Source organism: Rhinatrema bivittatum, chromosome 1 (assembly GCF_901001135.1).
Source record: "Rhinatrema bivittatum chromosome 1, aRhiBiv1.1, whole genome shotgun sequence".
Classification (NCBI taxonomy): Eukaryota; Metazoa; Chordata; class Amphibia; order Gymnophiona; family Rhinatrematidae; genus Rhinatrema; species Rhinatrema bivittatum.
Window position 1 is genome coordinate 747,094,097 of NC_042615.1, and position 18,066 is coordinate 747,112,162.

General features: G+C 41.9%; 1 protein-coding gene across 1 annotated transcript in view; it reads left to right on the forward strand.

Moving 5' to 3' along the window:
- The window catches only part of RICTOR (RPTOR independent companion of MTOR complex 2), a 663,554-nt gene that overhangs the window by 80,878 nt on the left and 564,610 nt on the right, over positions 1-18,066 (forward strand). Inside the window, 1 exon segment of the mRNA XM_029578377.1 lies at positions 2,388-2,519. Within this exon segment, the coding sequence (XP_029434237.1) occupies positions 2,388-2,519 (132 nt within the window).

Below are 18,066 nucleotides of genomic sequence, written 5' to 3' on the forward strand. Positions count from 1 at the left end.
TCCGCCTGCCCGTTAGGGTTCTGGATGCCCTATGCCAAATTCCACCCCAGTCCTAGTGCCTTTGCACAACTGGGTACATTTGGTGCATATTCGGACATCCTCAGCTCGGTACTCACCCATATGTGAGGACTACCATCCTGCTTGTCCTATGAGAAAGCAAATGTTGCTTACCTGTAACAGGTGTTCTCACAGGACAGCAGGATGTTAGTCCTTACGAAACCCGCCTGCTGCCCCCTGGTGTTGGGTTCGTAACGTTTTCTTATTCTATTTTTCGGCACTACCTGTAGCTTTTAAACAAGACTGAAGGGGGACCCCTGCTGGCTGCAGGGTTAGTGCCATGCTGGACATGCCCAGTAGAGGCCAGTCAAAGTTCTGGAAATTTTGACAAAAGTTTTCCATGATTGGGCTCCATCCTGTGATGTCATCCATATGTGAGGACTAACATCCTGCTGTCCTGTGAGAACACCTGTTTACAGGTAAGCAACATTTGCTATCCCAATCATGGTTTTCCTTGTATCATGTCTCCATGACAGTCACTACATCTAATTTAACTTCTTTATTTATTTTTAATTTAAAAAAACTTTTCTATACCGTCGTTTAGTAGTATACCATCACAACGGTTTACAGATAGGCACATAAATAAGTCTGGTTAGGATTATAAATTAGCTAGTAGGTGCCAATAAAGTTTCGGTTACATGATTCAAATAATATACGCTATATGGATTGTGGATTGGAAGTTCCATTTATATGAATAATAGGATATCCATATGCGAATACTGTACTCTTAAATTAATCTTAGGTATGAGAAAAGTAATAAAGGAGGGATAACTGCTATTTGTTGACTTTTAACAGTGTGCCGGAGTTCTCTTTCTTGTCCGCTAGTATTCCTCACTCTCCACTCTCATTGTGAAAAGCTTTTTTGAAGAGCCATGTTTTTAAGCTTTTTTTAAAGAGTTTTAGATCTTTCATTAGTCTTATTTCGAGTGGTAGTGTGTTCCATAATATTGGACCGGCTAGGGATAGTGCTCTCTCTCTTACTTGCGACAGTTTTGCTGTCTTTACAGAGGGAATGGTTAGTAGAGCTTTGATGGCTGATCTTAGATTTCTCTGGGGGACATGTAGCCGTAGTGCAGTGTTTAGCCAGTCAGTATTTTCTTCATAGATCAGTTTGTGGATTGTGCATAGTGTTTTAAATTGGACTCTTTGCTCAATTGGCAGCCAGTGCAATTCAGCGAGTGTTTGAGTGATGTGATCTCTTCTGCTTTTTCCCGTTAGAATTCTGGCTGCAGAGTTCTGTAAGATTTGTAGGGGTCTTAGTGTTGTATATGGTAATCCAAGGAAGAGTGTGTTACAATATGTGCTCACGAATATAAGTGCTTGAAGAATAGTTCTAAAGTTTGCTTGTGTTAATAGGGGTTTTAGCCTTCTAAGCACCATAAGTTTGGCATAACCTTCCCTAACTTTCACTGATATGTGTTGCTTAAGATTGAGTTCATTGTCAATTATTACACCTACGTTTCTGGCTTTTCCGTTTAGTTCCACTATCTGGTCCTTTTTAAGTTTAATGGGATTCTGTATTAATTCAGTGGTTTTTCTTTCAAGGTGTATGAATTCTGTCTTTTCAATATTAATTACCAGTTCCATTTGGCTTAATAGTTGTTTAATTATATCTAGGTACAACATTGCTAAGTTTAGTGTTTTTTCAACAGCAGGGGAGAAGAAAAACAACCAATAAGGGCTGAACAACACAGTCTGGGTAAAACAAATAAGCATGGGTGTAGCTTGCTTATTGCGGCGGTTACTTCCCCTACTACCCATAACTAATCAAGCTTGATATTTCACTTGGTTGCAGCTCCATCACTGCTCTCTACATTAATGGTGGGGGTGGAAGGGAAATAGAACCAAAGAGCTAAGAGAAACAGATAAGTATGAGAAAAAAATGTGAAGCTTGCTGGGCAGACTGGATGGGCCGTTTGGTCTTCTTCTGCCGTCATTTCTATGTTTCTATGTTTCTATATGTTTCAATTGTTTCCTCTATTGGTAGGATTAGCTGAATGTCGTCAGCGTATATGTAATGTATGATTCTTCCATGACTGCCTAAGCTATTGTTTCCTAAAAAAAGTACAAGAGAACAGATGTGCTCATTACAAATTACTACACTTTATGCAGATAAGAATTTAGAAATTGCACATGGTAAAATTTTATATATGCTTTTGTAATGTACCAAAGGTCATATAACACTAACCACAGTAAAGGTGGTTATTTTGAGTTATAGAGAGCTTGCTTTAGAAAGAAGTCGCAGAATGAAGATAGAATTTTAACAATAAACTATGGTATATTGCTGATGTCTTTACTGTACTTTAAGACCATTTACATTTTTATTCCAGTTTGCGATTAGCTTTATTAAATGAAGCAAAAGAGGTGCGAGCAGCAGGTCTTCGAGCTCTTCGATACCTTATCCGAGACTCCAGTATTCTGCAGAAGGTGCTAATGCTGAAAGTAGATTATTTGATAGCCAGGTAATCATGAGTTGATCATGAGATTTCATATTTATAAAGAAAAAGGAAGGCATGCTGTAAAAAAAAAAAAAAAAAAAAGTATGCATGTTTGTATGTATGCATATGTATATAAGTGTTTTTCAGAAAATGGATATTTATTTTTTTATTCATTTAAAAACTTTTATATACCGCCGTTAAGTTATATACCATCACAATGGTTTACAAATAGGCACATATAATGTTTAGTTGAATTGGGTAATACGTTATACAAGGGTGCCAGCAATGTTCTGGTTACATAATTTCAAAAAAGACTTTGATGAATGTCAAAAATCTTGTCCTTTTATACATGTAACAGTCTTAATTTACATGTAAAACTCTTTTGTACTGTATATTATCTAATGTTAGCGGTGAAAATAAAATAACTATGCACAAATTGAATTAAGTGCTGTGTGCTGGTGTTCTGAAGCCTGCTTTATTTACTTTCCTATTCTCCATTCTCTTTGTAAAACGCTTGTAGGTTTTTAAACTTTTTTTTTGAAAAGTTTGAATTTTCTCTCTAATCTGATCTCAAGGGGCATAATAGTGTTCCATAGAATGGGTCCTGCTAAGGATAGAGCCTGTTCTCTGACTTGGGTAAGTCTTGCTGTCCTAACAGAAGGGACGGTTAGTAGGGCTTTTTTAGCTGATCTAAGATTTCTCTGTGGGACATGTACATGCAGTGCTGTGTTCAGCCACTCCGTTTTTTCGTCATGAATTAATTTATGCATTGTGCGTAGGGCTTTATATTGTATTCTATGTTCTGTGGGTAGCCAGTGTAATTCTGCTAGTGTTTCAGTAATGTGATCTCTTTTCCTTTTACCTGTAAGTATTCTTGCGGCAGAGTTTTGTAATATTTGAAGTGGTCTTAGTTGTATATTGTAATCCCAAAAACAGGGCATTGCAGTAATCGGTGCTTGCAAATATTAGTGCTTGTAGAACTGTTCGAAAGTTTGTTAGTGTTAATAGCAGTTTTAGCTGCCTGAGTACCATTAATTTAGAGTATCCTTCTTTTACTTTCAGTGATACGTGTTGTTTAAGACTGAGTTCTGTGTCGATTATTACACCGAGGTTCAGTACCTTCTCGGTTAATTCTACTTTCTGATTATTTTTGAGCATAATTGGAGTTTGAATAATCTCAATATTTTTTAGTTCCAAATGTAAGAATTCATTTTTTTCGATATTAATAACTAGCTCCATTTGGTTTAATAGTTGTTGATTATGTGTAGGTAAATGTTGGCTAGGTTTAATGTTTTTTCAGTTGTCGTCAATGGGTAAAATTAGTTGTATGTCATCAGCATAATTGTAACGTATGATTCCCAGGCTGGCCAGGAGATGGCACAAAGGTAGCAGGTAAATGTTAGAGTGTCGCGGACAGAGCAGATCCCTGTGGTACTCCAGTTTGTAGACTTATTTTTTCTGACATTACGTTTTTAATCTGTACTTGAAAAAAATCTGTTACTTAGATATGATCTGAACCAGGCAACTGTGTTATGTAGTCCTATTTCTTCCAGTCTTTTAAAAAGTATTTCATGATTTACTGTGTCAAAAGCTGATGACAGGTCCAATAGCACAAGAATGTAATGTTTTCTACTATCAAAACCTCTCAGGATATTATCTGTCAGTGAGAGCAGTAATGTTTCTGTGCTGTAATGTTTACGGAATCCATGCTGTGAAGGAGAAAGGATATTGTTGTTATCTAAATGTTCTGCTAGTTGTTTTTTGTACAGTTTTTTCTATTAGTTTCGCAATTAATGGTAGATTTTAAACTGGTCTGTAGTTGCTCAGGATATGGGGGGTCCATGTTTTTTTTCTTTATAAATTGGTTTAATAACAGCTTTCTGAAAGGCCTTAAGACATTTCATTGCCCAGATGTAGTAGTTTCTGTACCACCATGGTTTCTCTTGATTCATTTTTGTCTACCATGACATCAGACACAATTGTTTTCTTCTTTGTGCTAGTTGAACTTGAAACTTGGCTTTTCTTTAGTTTTGATTAATACTTTGAAAGTGATATTTTTAAATTACTTGTATGGTGTTTTGCAGCAGTGTTATTTTCTAAATTGCTTTTTCTGGTATTCAGAGAGATTTTCTTGCATTTCTAAAACAGCTTGCCTTGTATTATATTTACTTTTTTTGTCAGTTGAGGTGGTGATGTAATGAGCGGTTAATGCACACGCTAAAAATAATTTAACTCCTGATGCTGTAAGCTAATAGCATGCTAATTCATTGGGAGTAAAAACTAAAGGTGCAGTAACCTGAAAATCTACACAGAAGACTTTTTAGCATGCATGAATAATTTGTGCATACAAAATGTTTTCTATGCAGGAAACATTTTATGCACATATTGTCTTCTGCATATAAAGCATGATTTATGCACATAAAACATAGTTTATGCTTACCATGTTTTGCATGCATAAATCGTGGTATGTAAAACATGATTTAGGTGCATAAATCATGATTTTTGTGCATAGATGTTGTGATGCAAAAGAACATGAGGTAGGAGCATAAATTGGCTCATAAATGCTTAGAAAACATATTTTATGTGCATAAATGCCGAGTACATCACCACAAACTCCAAATTCATTCCCATAGATTTAACAGTAGCCCCAGAAGCCTTACTGCACATCTGACTAGGAGTTAATTTTCCAGGGTTAAGTAAACATTTTATTTTTATTTTATTTATTTATTTAAAACTTTTTTTTATACTGGGATTAGTAGATACATCATACCGGTTTACATCAGAACTGAGGTGGGAATTACATCAAACAGGTACAGGGGATAGGGCTACATAGAACAATGAAGAGAAATTAGCCGGCAAAAGGCAAACAAGAAAGATGACAGGTAAACAGTGAGAACATAACTTTATACAAGCCTATATATGGGTTCAGATCAGGTACTACTACATAGAGAGGTTGAATTAATACACTTCTTTGTATTGAAGAATAATTGCTAGTGCCTCAGTTAACATAGAATTTGCTTGGAGGAGCACTAAGTTTGCACACTTTTTGTGCATAAAACTGCTACATCAGAAGTTCAGTTTTGTGCGGAACCATATGCTGATGTGCATAGCCTACCACACTTTATTGCAACAGAGTTTGAGTTAGCTCACAAAGCTCAGCTCTATTAACATATTAATAAGGTTCTGAGTACAGTCCCACTCAACCCATTTTCAGATTTTTTTTTTTAATTATATAGATTTCTAAAGGGAAAAATCAGATCTCTTTAAAACCTTGCTCAATTAAATTGACATCCTACAGCACAATGAAAGGGGAACATAGCAAGCAGAAAGACTAGCACCAACACACTGAGGAACCATGATAGTGGCAATAACACCACAAGGAGTTGAGTGAGTCATCTGGTGATTGGCAGCAAGGCAGAGTGGCAGAAAGTTAATAGGAGAGCCGAGGTAGTCAGGTCCCTGTGGTTTGATAAGGGAAAGACAAGGAGGCAAGACAAGACGAGGCTCAGCATGTGGTGGGATTGTCAACTAGGCGTACTGTGCACCCGACCCGTCTTGAAACAGGGACCAGGGAGTCTAACACGAGTGCTAGGACCTGAAACATGATGAACTATGCCTGGGTGGAGTGGAGCATCTGCGGGTGCCGATTTTGGTGGTAGTAGCAAACATTCAAACAAGAGCCCCGGGGAGAGTTCCCTTTCCTGTGAGCAGGAAAGGGCTCCCTAGAATGTGTTCGCCTCTAAACAGCGGTTCAACATGGGTCAGAGAGTAGAAACAGGCAGGCTACATCCGGGGAGAGTTCCCTTTCCTTTGCGCAGGAAAGGGCTCCCTAGAATTGGTTCACCCCTAAACAGCGGTTCAACATGGGTCAGAGGGTAGATACAGGCTGGCTACACACGGGACCCCGATGGACTTTAGTGTGAGAATATCCTTGACAAAAGACAGGTAGGCCGGAAAGCAGTCAGAGTACTGCTTGGCATAGAAAGAGGCTGAATTCAAAATGGAACAGCGGTTCAACATGGGGCACAGGGGAAGATACAGGCAGGCTACACCCGGGGAGAGTTCCCTTTCCTTTGCGCAGGAAAGGGCTCCCTAGAATGGGTTCACCCCTAAAGTGGGGGATTTCCATTGGGGTCCAGTGGGTTCTCGCTGGTCTTTTAAAATCAGGCTGGCTGCACCCAAGGTTCCCAGGGACTGTAGTGTGAGAATATCCTTGACAAAAGACAGGGAGGCTGGAAAGCAGTAAGAGTATTGCTTGGCATAGAAAGAGACTGATTTCAAAATGGAAGAAACGATCGGAGGTAAAACACTAATAAAAAGGACTTCATCAAGTGAAATAAAATCCCAAATGCCAGCTGTTGTGTTAGTAGAAACAGAGGCTTTGAAGAACTTTACTATTCCGAAGCTAAGAAGAAGTACTAATAAAGTGTGCTTGGCACCTAGCAACACAGATAGAAAAGAGTACATACAGATGAATTATACTTTAGAAGAATCAAGATTTGATATGTGCTATCATCTGCACTCTTCCTGGCATTTTGGTGATATGAAACTTGAATATACAAACGAGAATGGTCAAGGCCGAGGTGGGAGGAGGGTGCATGTGAACAGCGGTTCAGCATGGGTCAGAGGGTAGATACAGGCAGGCTACACCCGGGGAGAGTTCCCTTTCCTTTGTGCAGGAAAGGGCTCCCTAGAATGGGCTCGCCCCTAAACAGCAGTTCAACATGGGTCAACAGGTCCTAAGAGAGAGGCTGCAACACCGTGGAGAGTTCCCTTTCCTAAGAGCAGGAAAGGGCTTCCTTGGAATGGGTTGGCCCCTAGAGTGGAGCACAAGCCTTCAAGGCGTGGCGACATGGAGCAAGGTACCATGTGAACAGCGGTTAAACATGGGTCAACAGGTCCTAAGAGAGAGGCTGCAACACCGGAGAGAGTTCCCTTTCTTTGAGCAGGAAAGGGCTCCTTGGAATGGATTGGCCACTAGAGTGTATAATGGTACAAATTGTTAGGATTTAATCATTTGCAAACAGATCATGACTTCATAAGCAAGATGAAGGAAGTTCTCTTCTATGCCCTGAAACTAAAGAAAACACTTTGTTTTATTTAAGGATCCATGCTGTGAAGGATTACTAGTTTTAATTGCCAGAGACTGAGGTTTCCCTTTGCAACGAGGGTTCAGCTGTTAGGACTGGACATAAGGCCTGGACAAACAAGCACAGCATTCCAGGACAGAGGTGAAACACTTGTAGGAACATAAGGCCTGGACGGGCAGGCAAAGCATTCGAGGACAGAGGTCAATCCCACCTAGGGACAGAAGGCCTGGACGGACAGGCAGAGCAGTCAGGGAAAGAGGTCCATCTCACCTAGGGACAGAAGGCCTGGACGGACAGGCAGAGCAATCGAGGTCAAACACTCGTAGGAACAAAAGGCCTGGACAGTTAATGGTCAGGCACAGCATTTGAGGTCAGGCCCTTGTAGGGACATACGGCCTGGGCAGTGGACGGTCAGGCACAGCGTTTGAGGTCAGGTACATGTGCTGCAGTGCTTATATTATCTGGAGCATAGGAGGCAGTTGGAGCTGCTGCAAGGCTTTCAATTGCTTTTATTCCTCTTGCCATTCACAGGGAAAATTTGGAAACCCAAGCAAAGGCAGGTTTACTTTAAAAAAAACAAAACACTAGCATTTCCATCCACTCTGGTGCCAGCCTTGAGCGGTGAGGGCTCATGATATCCCCCTGTCATTGAAAAGTCACGTTTACTGGGCACACTGGTTGGTGGACATGACAGATATCGCTGAGCCACTTTGGCTAGGTGTGGCCGGACAGTGGACTTGTGTGCCCAATATGCCAGCAGATCTGTCAGCAGGTTCTCTATTGGCTCTGAGAGATACCATGTCACTGACAGCTGTGCCTATGTCTCCTTTGCTTGGGTGGGCTGAGAGTCATTCATGCCAGCTGCTTTCTCTCTCGCCCATTGCACAAAAGATGAATGTTTATGGGCAACGTGCCTTGGGCGTTCTGACGGGGATGAGAAGGTACTATCTGTCGCTGACACAGTACTTCTCCTGCTTGGCCTAGGAGCACAACTCTCTGAAGTGCCCGCTGTTTCCACCTCTGCTTGAAGCCTAATCTGTCTCTGCCTATGGCGCTCCTGTTCACGGACTTTTGCTAACAGCAGGTCCTTCACCAATAAGAGACAATCGTACTGTAGGGCGAGTTTCCCTTTCATTCGGGGATCACAGACTGTGGTGAGCATGTATGTGTTCTGTTCTGTTCTGTTAAAGGCCTTAATCTCTCTTTCACCTGCTGCTGCAAAACATCCAGACAATGCAGCACCTCAACTGTCATTCCCTCTTCCTGTTTAAATGCCTCCAAACGTTCATCCAGGAGATGAACTATAGGGATGATGTCAGCCAAGGTGGCACTTCTGGAGCTCAGCTCCTCCGTTACATCCTTGAAGGGCTACAGGATTTTTACCAGCTGACTCATGACTAACCAATCATGATACCCTAGGGGATTCTTCACACCTATGTCCATTGTATCAGAAAGTTCATGAAGGGGTGTCTGCAGCTCCACTAACCTCTCGAGCATCATAAAGGTGGAATTCCACCAGGTGGCAATGTCTTGAATGAGACCTTGTGAGGCATCTCCAAATCTGTCTGCTTTTGTCAGAGAACCTGCCCCGCCTTCACACTTCTGTGGAAGTGCGCTGCTTTGTTCCTGCACTTGTGTATTAACCTATGCAGGTATTCATTCTCTTTGTCATTGAAATCCAACCCCAGAGCTGACTTCACTACCAGGTGCAGAGTGTGTGCAAAACATTGGATGTTCTTAAAGCGCCCGTCATTTATTGCCTTAACCATGTTTGCACCATTGTCTGTGACAAAGAACCCTGCCTGAGTTTTCCTGTCTCGCTGGTATAGCTGCCAGCCCTCCAGCATCTGTCTGATGCATTCTAGAATATTGGCTGTGGTATGGGCCTGGTCCGTCAGGTGGGTGTGCAGTAAAGCCCACCTCCACCCTGATACTTCAATAATAGAGCTGCTTGGCTGCCCCTGCCTCAGCCATGTCCCACCAGTGTGCTGTCAGAGAGAGGTAAGAGTGTGCAGCGTTCATGGCGGTCCAGATATCGCAGGTGAAATGCACTCTTCCCTCTGCCTTAGCTAAGAACATAAGAACATGCCATACTGGGTCAGACCAAGGGTCCATCAAGCCCAGCATCCTGTTTCCAATAGTGGCCAATCCAGGCCATAAGAACCTGGCAAGTACCCAAAAACTAAGTCTATTCCATGTTACCATTGCTAATGGCAGTGGCTATTCTCTAAGTGAGTTTAATAGCAGGTAATGGACTTCTCCTCCAATAACTTATCCAATCCTTTTTTAAACACAGCTATACTAACTGCACTAACCACATCCTCTGGCAACAAATTCCAGAGTTTAATTGTGCGTTGAGTAAAAAAGAACTTTCTCCGATTAGTTTTAAATGTGCCCCATGCTAACTTCATGGAGTGCCCCCTAGTCTTTCTACTATCCGAAAGAGTAAATAACAGATTCACATCTACCCGTTCTAGACCTCTCATGATTTTAAACATCTCTTATCATATCCCCCCTCAATCGTCTCTTCTCCAAGCTGAAAAGTCCTAACCTCTTTAGTCTTTCCTCGTAGGGGAGCTGTTCCATTCCCTTTATCATTTTGGTAACCCTTCTCTGTACCTTCTCCATCGCAATTATATCTTTTTTGAGATGCGGCGACCAGAATTGTACACAGTATTCAAGGTGCGGTCTCACCATGGAGCGATACAGAGGCATTATGACATTTTCTGTTTTATTCACCATTCCCTTTCTAATAATTCCCAACATTCTGTTTGCTTTTTTGACTGCCGCAGCACACTGAACCGACGATTTCAATGTGTTATCCACTATGACACCTAGATCTTTCTTGGGTTGTAGCACCTTATATGGAACCCAACATTGTGTAATTATAGCATGGGTTATTTTTCCCTATATGCATCACCTTGCACTTATCCACATTAAATTTTATCTGCCATTTTGATGCCCAATTTTCCAGTCTCACAAGGTCTTCCTGCAATTTATCACAATCTGCTTGTGATTTAACTACTCTGAACAATTTTGTGTCATCTGCAAATTTGAGTATCTCACTTGTCGTATTTCTTTCCAGATCATTTATAAATATATTTAAAAGTAAGGATCCCAATACAGATCTCTGAGGCACTCCACTGTCCACTCCCTTCCACTGAGAAAATTGTCCATTTAATCCTACTCTCTGTTTCCTGTCTTTTAGCCAGTTTGCAATCCACGAAAGGACATCGCCACCTATCCCATGACTTTTTACTTTTCCTAGAAGCCTCTCATGCTTGTACAGGCTGGGGATGACCTGGAGGTTCTGGAAGGGACCTTGTAATTTGGAAATACGACCTTCAGAAAACGCTTGAAACCCTCATTTGCCACGAACTGCAAGGGCTGGTCATCAAGGGCAATCATTTCCCCAATGGTCCTGGTTACAACTTTTGAGGCTGCCTGCCTCCTACCCTGGGATAGCGTTACCGCACTCCACCCCATTTCCTCCATGGTGGATTGTCGCTTCTGCCACATGTCAGGGGGTTGCTGGCCTGCCACCTGACTGCTAGAAGGGGATGAGGGCGTGGGCTGACTCTGCTGCTTTTCTACCACTGCACACTGCTTGGAAGGGGTCCCCCCGATTGGTATTGCCACCATCCCCAGATGGCAGTAATCTTGTTGGGTATTGCCTCTTCATATGATGGTTCATGCCGAAATTAGATAGATGTCCCATTTGCTTGCCTCTGCTAATAACCCTGGCACAGTAATTACACCGAGCATAACGCGGGTCTTCTGTCACTTTGATGTGGCTCCAGATTGCAGATGTCTTTCGTGATCCTCCCCTCTCTAAAGCCTTGGGGGTGGATGCTGGCACTGGAGCTGAGGTAGTGGGTGCACCCTGAGAAGAAATGCCGGGGTGGGGGGGGGCCCCCTCAGTCACCCTCTGTGCCTGTGCTGACTGTTCTTCCTCCTCCTCATCACTTTCATCTCTCCCCTGCTGCACTGAAGTGGAGGCTAAGACAGGACTAACTGATCCTACCGAAGATACTTCACCTATTACTTCTTCCGTTTCTGATGAGAATCCCACACAAGATGATTCTTCATCTGAATCTGAATCAAACAGTGACTGCACTACCTTGTCAGTGCTAAGTGTTAGTCGAGACTTCTGTCCACCTGCTGCTTTTTAGGTGTCTACATTTGGTCTGGCATGATTCTGACTCCCCTTCCCTCACCTCCAAAACTACAGGGCCAGAAACATGTGGTGGCGATGTATTATGGTCAGATTTCCTTTTTTTCGGGATGGAAATGCCAGCCCCTACAAAGAGTTTAGATTGTGACAGGTGCCTTTTTAACTGTACTGGTGGTGTTGCACTAGTGTCTTTTGAGGTGCCTCTGCCAGTCCCAATCACTCGACTACATATATCTTTCCCTGACATTATGGATTTAATGTCACTGAGTAGTGCCTACCACTGCCCACTGTCACAGTGCCTGGCTGTGCACTAATGTGTGTGGTGTGCACACAGACGCTGCTTGATTGTAAGCACAAAAGAGGCAGACTCCCTGGGCACTTGACTGCACAGACCCACCCAATAGTTAGGTTCAGTCTGTTAAAACTAACCACTACCCACTGAAGCCCAGTGCACAGAGAGACTAAGTGACTTGAATTAAAAAAAATCAGTTTAAAAAAGCTGGAATTTTTGTCACTCCAGAAAAATGGATGAAATTGAAAATAATATATCTCTCCAAGCCAGCCACAACACCCTAATGGTGAGTGGTAGCTGCTTCTCTTCCTGCCACGGCTTCTCGTCTCAGTCAGATCACCTAAATAAACAGCTTGAAAGAAACAGAAATACTGGCCCTAGCACTGCAGCAAAATAAAGAATAATTAGCTTTTTCTTTCCTTAACTAGCCTATCTCTCAGTGCAGCCTCCTCTTACACCAAGCCCAACTCCCCACAGCATCGCTGGAAATAAAATGCGTTGGTCTCCTCGTGCTGATCTTTATATAGTGCTGGCTCATCAGTAAAATCGACAGAGAGCACTGAATGACAGTGCGATTGGCTGCAGTCAGTGCATTTCACAAAATTTCAGCACGGATACGCTGCATTCCGGTATCCATGCCGACTTGTCCGACCCTTTCCTGTGAGTCACAGTGACTCACAGGAAAGGGTCAGACAGGTCGGCATGGATACCGGAATGTAGGGTATGGGCGCTGCCATTTTGTGAAAACCCTAAGCTAGCTAGTAGCTAATGGGGGCGAAGAAAAGTGCGCGCCGTGGGGCGCAGCAAATTAAATGGATAATACGTTACATACGTGGGGAGTCGCGATGCGTTTCGCCTCCCCACGTATATGGCAAGATATGTTGTGGATCACCCATACGGCGAAAACGAATGCACACCCCTAGCATTTTTTACTCTACAGTCACTTGAAGGCTTTGGTCAATAATGTGCTAAAAGGGGTAGAGGGGCATATCAATAATTCCATTCACACGGACCTACTTGAATGTTTTAGGGCAAGGAAGGGTGCTTTGTCCTGTTTTTATGCTTTTTGGTCATTTTTGTTCATTTTCCTGCCCAGTTGATACACCACCTGGTGCATCGAGGAGCATCGGCTGCTCACAGTCATTGAGTTTGATTTTTCTCTTTAGTTTTTCATTTGGCTATGGATAAGTCGACCAGTATTTTCAAGAGATGCCCTCGGTATGATGGGGTCATATTTATCACAGACATAGGAACATAAGAAATTGCCATGCCTGGGGTCCATCAAGCCCAGCATCCTGTTTCCAACAGAGGCCAAACCAGGCCACAAGAACCTGGCAATTACCCAAACACTTAAGAAGATCCCATGCTACTGATGCAATTAATAGCAGTGGCTATTCCCTAAGTAAACTTGATTAATAGCTGTTAATGGACTTCTCCTTCAAGAACCCATCCAAACCTTTTTTGAACCCAGCTACACTAACTGCACTAACCACATCATCTGGCAACAAATTCCAGAGCTTCACTGTGCATTGAGTGAAAAAGAATTTTCTCCGATTAGTCTTAAATGTGCTACTTACTAACTTTATGGAATGCCCCCTAGTCCTTCTATTATTCGAAAGTGTAAATAACCGAGTCACATCTACTCGTTCAAGACCTCTCATGATCTTAAAGACCTCTATCATATCCCCCCTCAGCCATCTCTTCTCCAAGCTGAACAGCCCTAACCTCTTCAGCCTTTCCTCCTAGGGGAGCTGTTCCATCCCCTTTATCATTTTATATATTATATATTAAGTTAAAATTCTTTTCATATTTTTATGCCTTCTTTGTTATGTTGTTCTTTATTTGTTATTTGTTATATTTGTTATATGTAACGCTCCTAACCGAATTTTGTTGTTGTTTTGTAAACCGGTGTGATCTGTACTCGTACAGGAACTTCGGTGTAGAAAAATTAAAAATAAATAAATCATTTTGGTTGCCCTTCTCTGTACCTTCTCCATCACAGCTATATATGTATTTTGAGATGCGGCGACTAGAATTGTACACCGTATTCAAGGTGCGGTCTCACCATGGAGCGATTATATTTATTTATTTAAAAACTTTTTTTTTTTTTATACCGGCATTCGTAGGACACATCATGTCGGTTTACAAAAAACTGAGAAGGAAAGGAAATTACAAAGAACAGGGTAGGGGGTAACTGGGTGAATATACAAGTATAAGAGAGTAAAGTTAAAAGGCAGCGATACGCATTATAACATTTTCCGTTTTATTAACCATTTCCTTCCTAATAATTCCTAACATTGTTTGCTTTTTTGACTGCTGCAGCACACTGAGCTGAAGATTTTAAAGTATTATCCACTATGATGCCTAGATCTTTTTCCTGGGTGGTAGCTCCTAATATGGAACCTAACATCGTGTAACTACAGCAAGGGTTATTTTTCCCTATATGCAACACCTTGCACTTGTCCACATTAAATTTCATCTGCCATTTGGATGCCCAATCTTCCAGTCTTGCAAGGTTCTCCTGTAATGTTTTTGTTTCGTTATTTAGTTTATTCAGTTTTGCTGTCCTTTGTCTCCGGCTAACTTAGCCCCCCAAGTTACTAACTCCTTGTTATATGTAACTTTCGCCTCTTGTTAAATGGTTGATTAAGTTCTACCCCTTGTTACATGTAAACCAATTTGATTTGAATTTATTCATGAAGGTCGGTATAGAAAAGTGTTAAATAAATAATGTATCACAGTCCGCTTGTGATTTAACTACTCTAAATAATTTTGTATCATCCGCAAATTTGATAACCTCACTCGTCGTATTCCTTTCCAGATCATTTATATATATATTGAAAAGCATCGGTCCAAGTACAGATCCCTGAGGCACTCCACTGTTTACTCTTTTCCACTGAGAAAATTGACCATTTAATCCTACTCTGTTTCCTGTCTATTAAAAAGTTTGTAATCCACGAAAGGACATCGCCTCCTATCCCATGACTTTTTAGTTTTCGTAGAAGCTTCTCAGTGCTTTATAATATATTTATAAATGATCTGGAAAAAGGGTACGATGAGTGAGGTTATCAAATTTGTCGATGTCAGAAAATTATGCAGAATAGTTAAATCTCAAGTGGATTGTGATAAACTGCAGGAGGACCTTGCGAGACTGGAAGACTGGGCTTCCAAATGGCAGATGAAATTTAACGTGGACAAGTGCAAAGTGATGCATATAGGGAAAAATAACTCTTGCTGTAGTTATGCAATGTTAATTTCTATCTTAGGAGTTATCACCCAGGAAAGAGATCTAGGCGTCATAATGGATAATACATTGAAATCGGCAGCTCGGTGTCCTGTGGTGATCAAAAAAGCAAATAGAATGTTAGGAATTAAGAAGGGAATGGCAAATAAAACGATGGATGTCATAATGCCTCTGTATCGCTCCATGGTGAGACCGCATCTTGAATACTGTGTGTGATTCTGGTCACCGCATCTCAAAAAAGATGTAGTTGCATTGGAGAAAGTGCAGAGAAGGGAGACCAAAATAAGGGGCACAGAACAGCTACCCTGTTCAGTTTGGAGAAGAGACAACTGAGGGGGGATACGAGAGAGGTCTACAAAATCATGAAAGGACTTGAAAAAGTTAACATAAATTGGTTATTTATTCTCTCAGACAATAGTACTAGAGGGGCACTCCATGAAGTTAGCAAGTAGCTCATTTAAAACAAATCGAAGAAAATCCTTTTTCACTCAGCACATAGTTAAGCTCTTGAATTCATTGCCAGAGGAGGTGGTTACAGCAGTTAGTATAACTGGGTTTAAAAAAGGTTTGGATAAGCTCCTAGAGGAAAAATCCATAAAACTGCTATTAATTAATAAGCAATAGTAGCTTGAGATTTATTTAATGTTTGGGTACTTGCCAGGTACTTGTGATGTGGATTGGCCTCTGTTGGAAACAGGATGCTGGGCTTGATGGACCCTTGGTCTGACCAGTATGGCAATTCTTATGTTTTTTTTCTAAGAAGTCTTTGTAGGTAGACCCTATCTGTTGAAGATATTGTTTGCCACTACTTGGTCGAGAGACCATGCATGAGAATGAAAAATCCTGCTGAGTCTATCAGCTTCCGTATTTGTCACCCCTGGCAGATAAATTGCCTGAAGAGTGATGGAGTATGCTTCTGCCCACTTCAGAATCTGCACTGCTTCCTCGCACAGTGACCTGGAACCATACCTTCCTTCCTTGTTTATGTAAAACTTGGCTATTTGATCATCACCCATTTCCTCTGACATTCTGGTTCGAATGTGTGGATCGCGGTTTTTATTGCACTTTACTCTAACAAGTTGATCTGGAAATCGCTTTCCTCTGGAGACCACAAGCCTTGTGTTTTGAGACGAAGCTAATGGGCTCCCCACCCCCGAGTTGAGGCATCCATTGTGAGGATTAGTTAGTGTGGTGGAGTCCAAAAAAGTACTTCTTTTGTTAAGACTGATAACTCAGTCACCAAGATATGTCCACTTTCATTACAGCTGTTATGTTTACTCTTCTCGACATGGGCTGTTTGTATTGCGACCATTTGGGCCTTAAGACCCCATTGCAAGCAGTGTACATGTAGCCAGTGTGTGGAACTATGTGAATTGCCACTGCCGTGTATCTCAGCACCACCAGCAATTGGCAAGCAGTAGAGTGTGTCTGCTGTTGAAGGTGGAGCACGAGAGTGCATAACACGAGCTCTGTCATTGGGTAGCAAGGCCTTGCATAGGATTTATTCATCCTTGCTTCAATGAACTGAAGAATCTGAGAAGGGGAAAGGTTGGACTTCTTGTAATTTGAGAAAGCCCAGATTTTCAAGGCACCGAATCACGTCGATGAGATGTGCTCGAAGATTTTCAGAGTCTGGAGATATAATCAACCAATCATCCAGATACAGAATAAACCTTATTCCCTTTTTCCATAGGCGAGTCACAGCTGCCCCGAGGTATTTTGTAAAAGTTCTCAGGGCAGTTGAGACCAAAAGGGAGAACTTTGATAATGCTGTGCACTGTGATAGGTAATGCCAACATGACTTGTTGATTGGAACGTGTGTGTAAGCATACTTCAGATTTAGGAAACATATCCAATTGGACTGAATGAAAAGCAGAATTGACTTAAAGGAAGTAGTCTTGAACTTGTCCTTGTTAAAGAAACTATTGACCAAAGAACCCCACTTTTCTTCAGAATGAGGAAGTATTGGGCGTAATAACAGCTGTTGAGCTGAGACTGCAGTAGTACTCATATCGTTCTGTCAAAGTAAAGGCACTGCTTCCTGTTGCAACAGAGGAGCTTGCAAGGGATCCCATGATGATGCTACAAGGTATGGGGATGGTGGGAGTCGCTTGAAGTCCATCCTGTAACCATGGTGAATTATATTCTGCACCCACCGGTCTGAAGTTATGATATCACAGGCCTGGCAAAAGTGTGTTAATCTGCCCCCTACTTGTAATAGTAGCTGTGGTCGGACTGAACTCAGAAACCCTGTTGCAGTTTTTGCGATGGTTATGTGTTGCTGTTTGCGTCCTCTGACAAATCCTCTGCTGAGACTGCTGACTTTGCTATCTCAGTGACTGGTGTGATGCTGGTCTATAGAATTGATATTGCCTGTAAGGTCTTCTCTGATAAAATGGCTTTTTGCATTGAGAATACCTGCTGTTCTGTAGGAGAAGTAAGCAACAACACCGCTACATTCTGCTCTTTTATTTGAGAAACCATCTCACTCAGTTTGTCACTGAACGGATTGTCACCTTTGCAAGGCAAGTCTGCTAACTTTTCGTTCTTCCTGATAGCACTGGCCCGAAGCCAGGACATCCTATGAGCCACCATCGAAGTTCCGAACATGCGCACTGAGGTATCAAAAGCCTCAGCCCATATGCAGTAGGTGTCTTAGGCCTTCCTCCAAATTGGCCAGAGGTTGAGGTGTTACCTGGTCACCTGTATCCAATCTAACAAATGGTTTCAAGCTTTGAACATACACACATAGGTACCGAGTTGTATAAAAT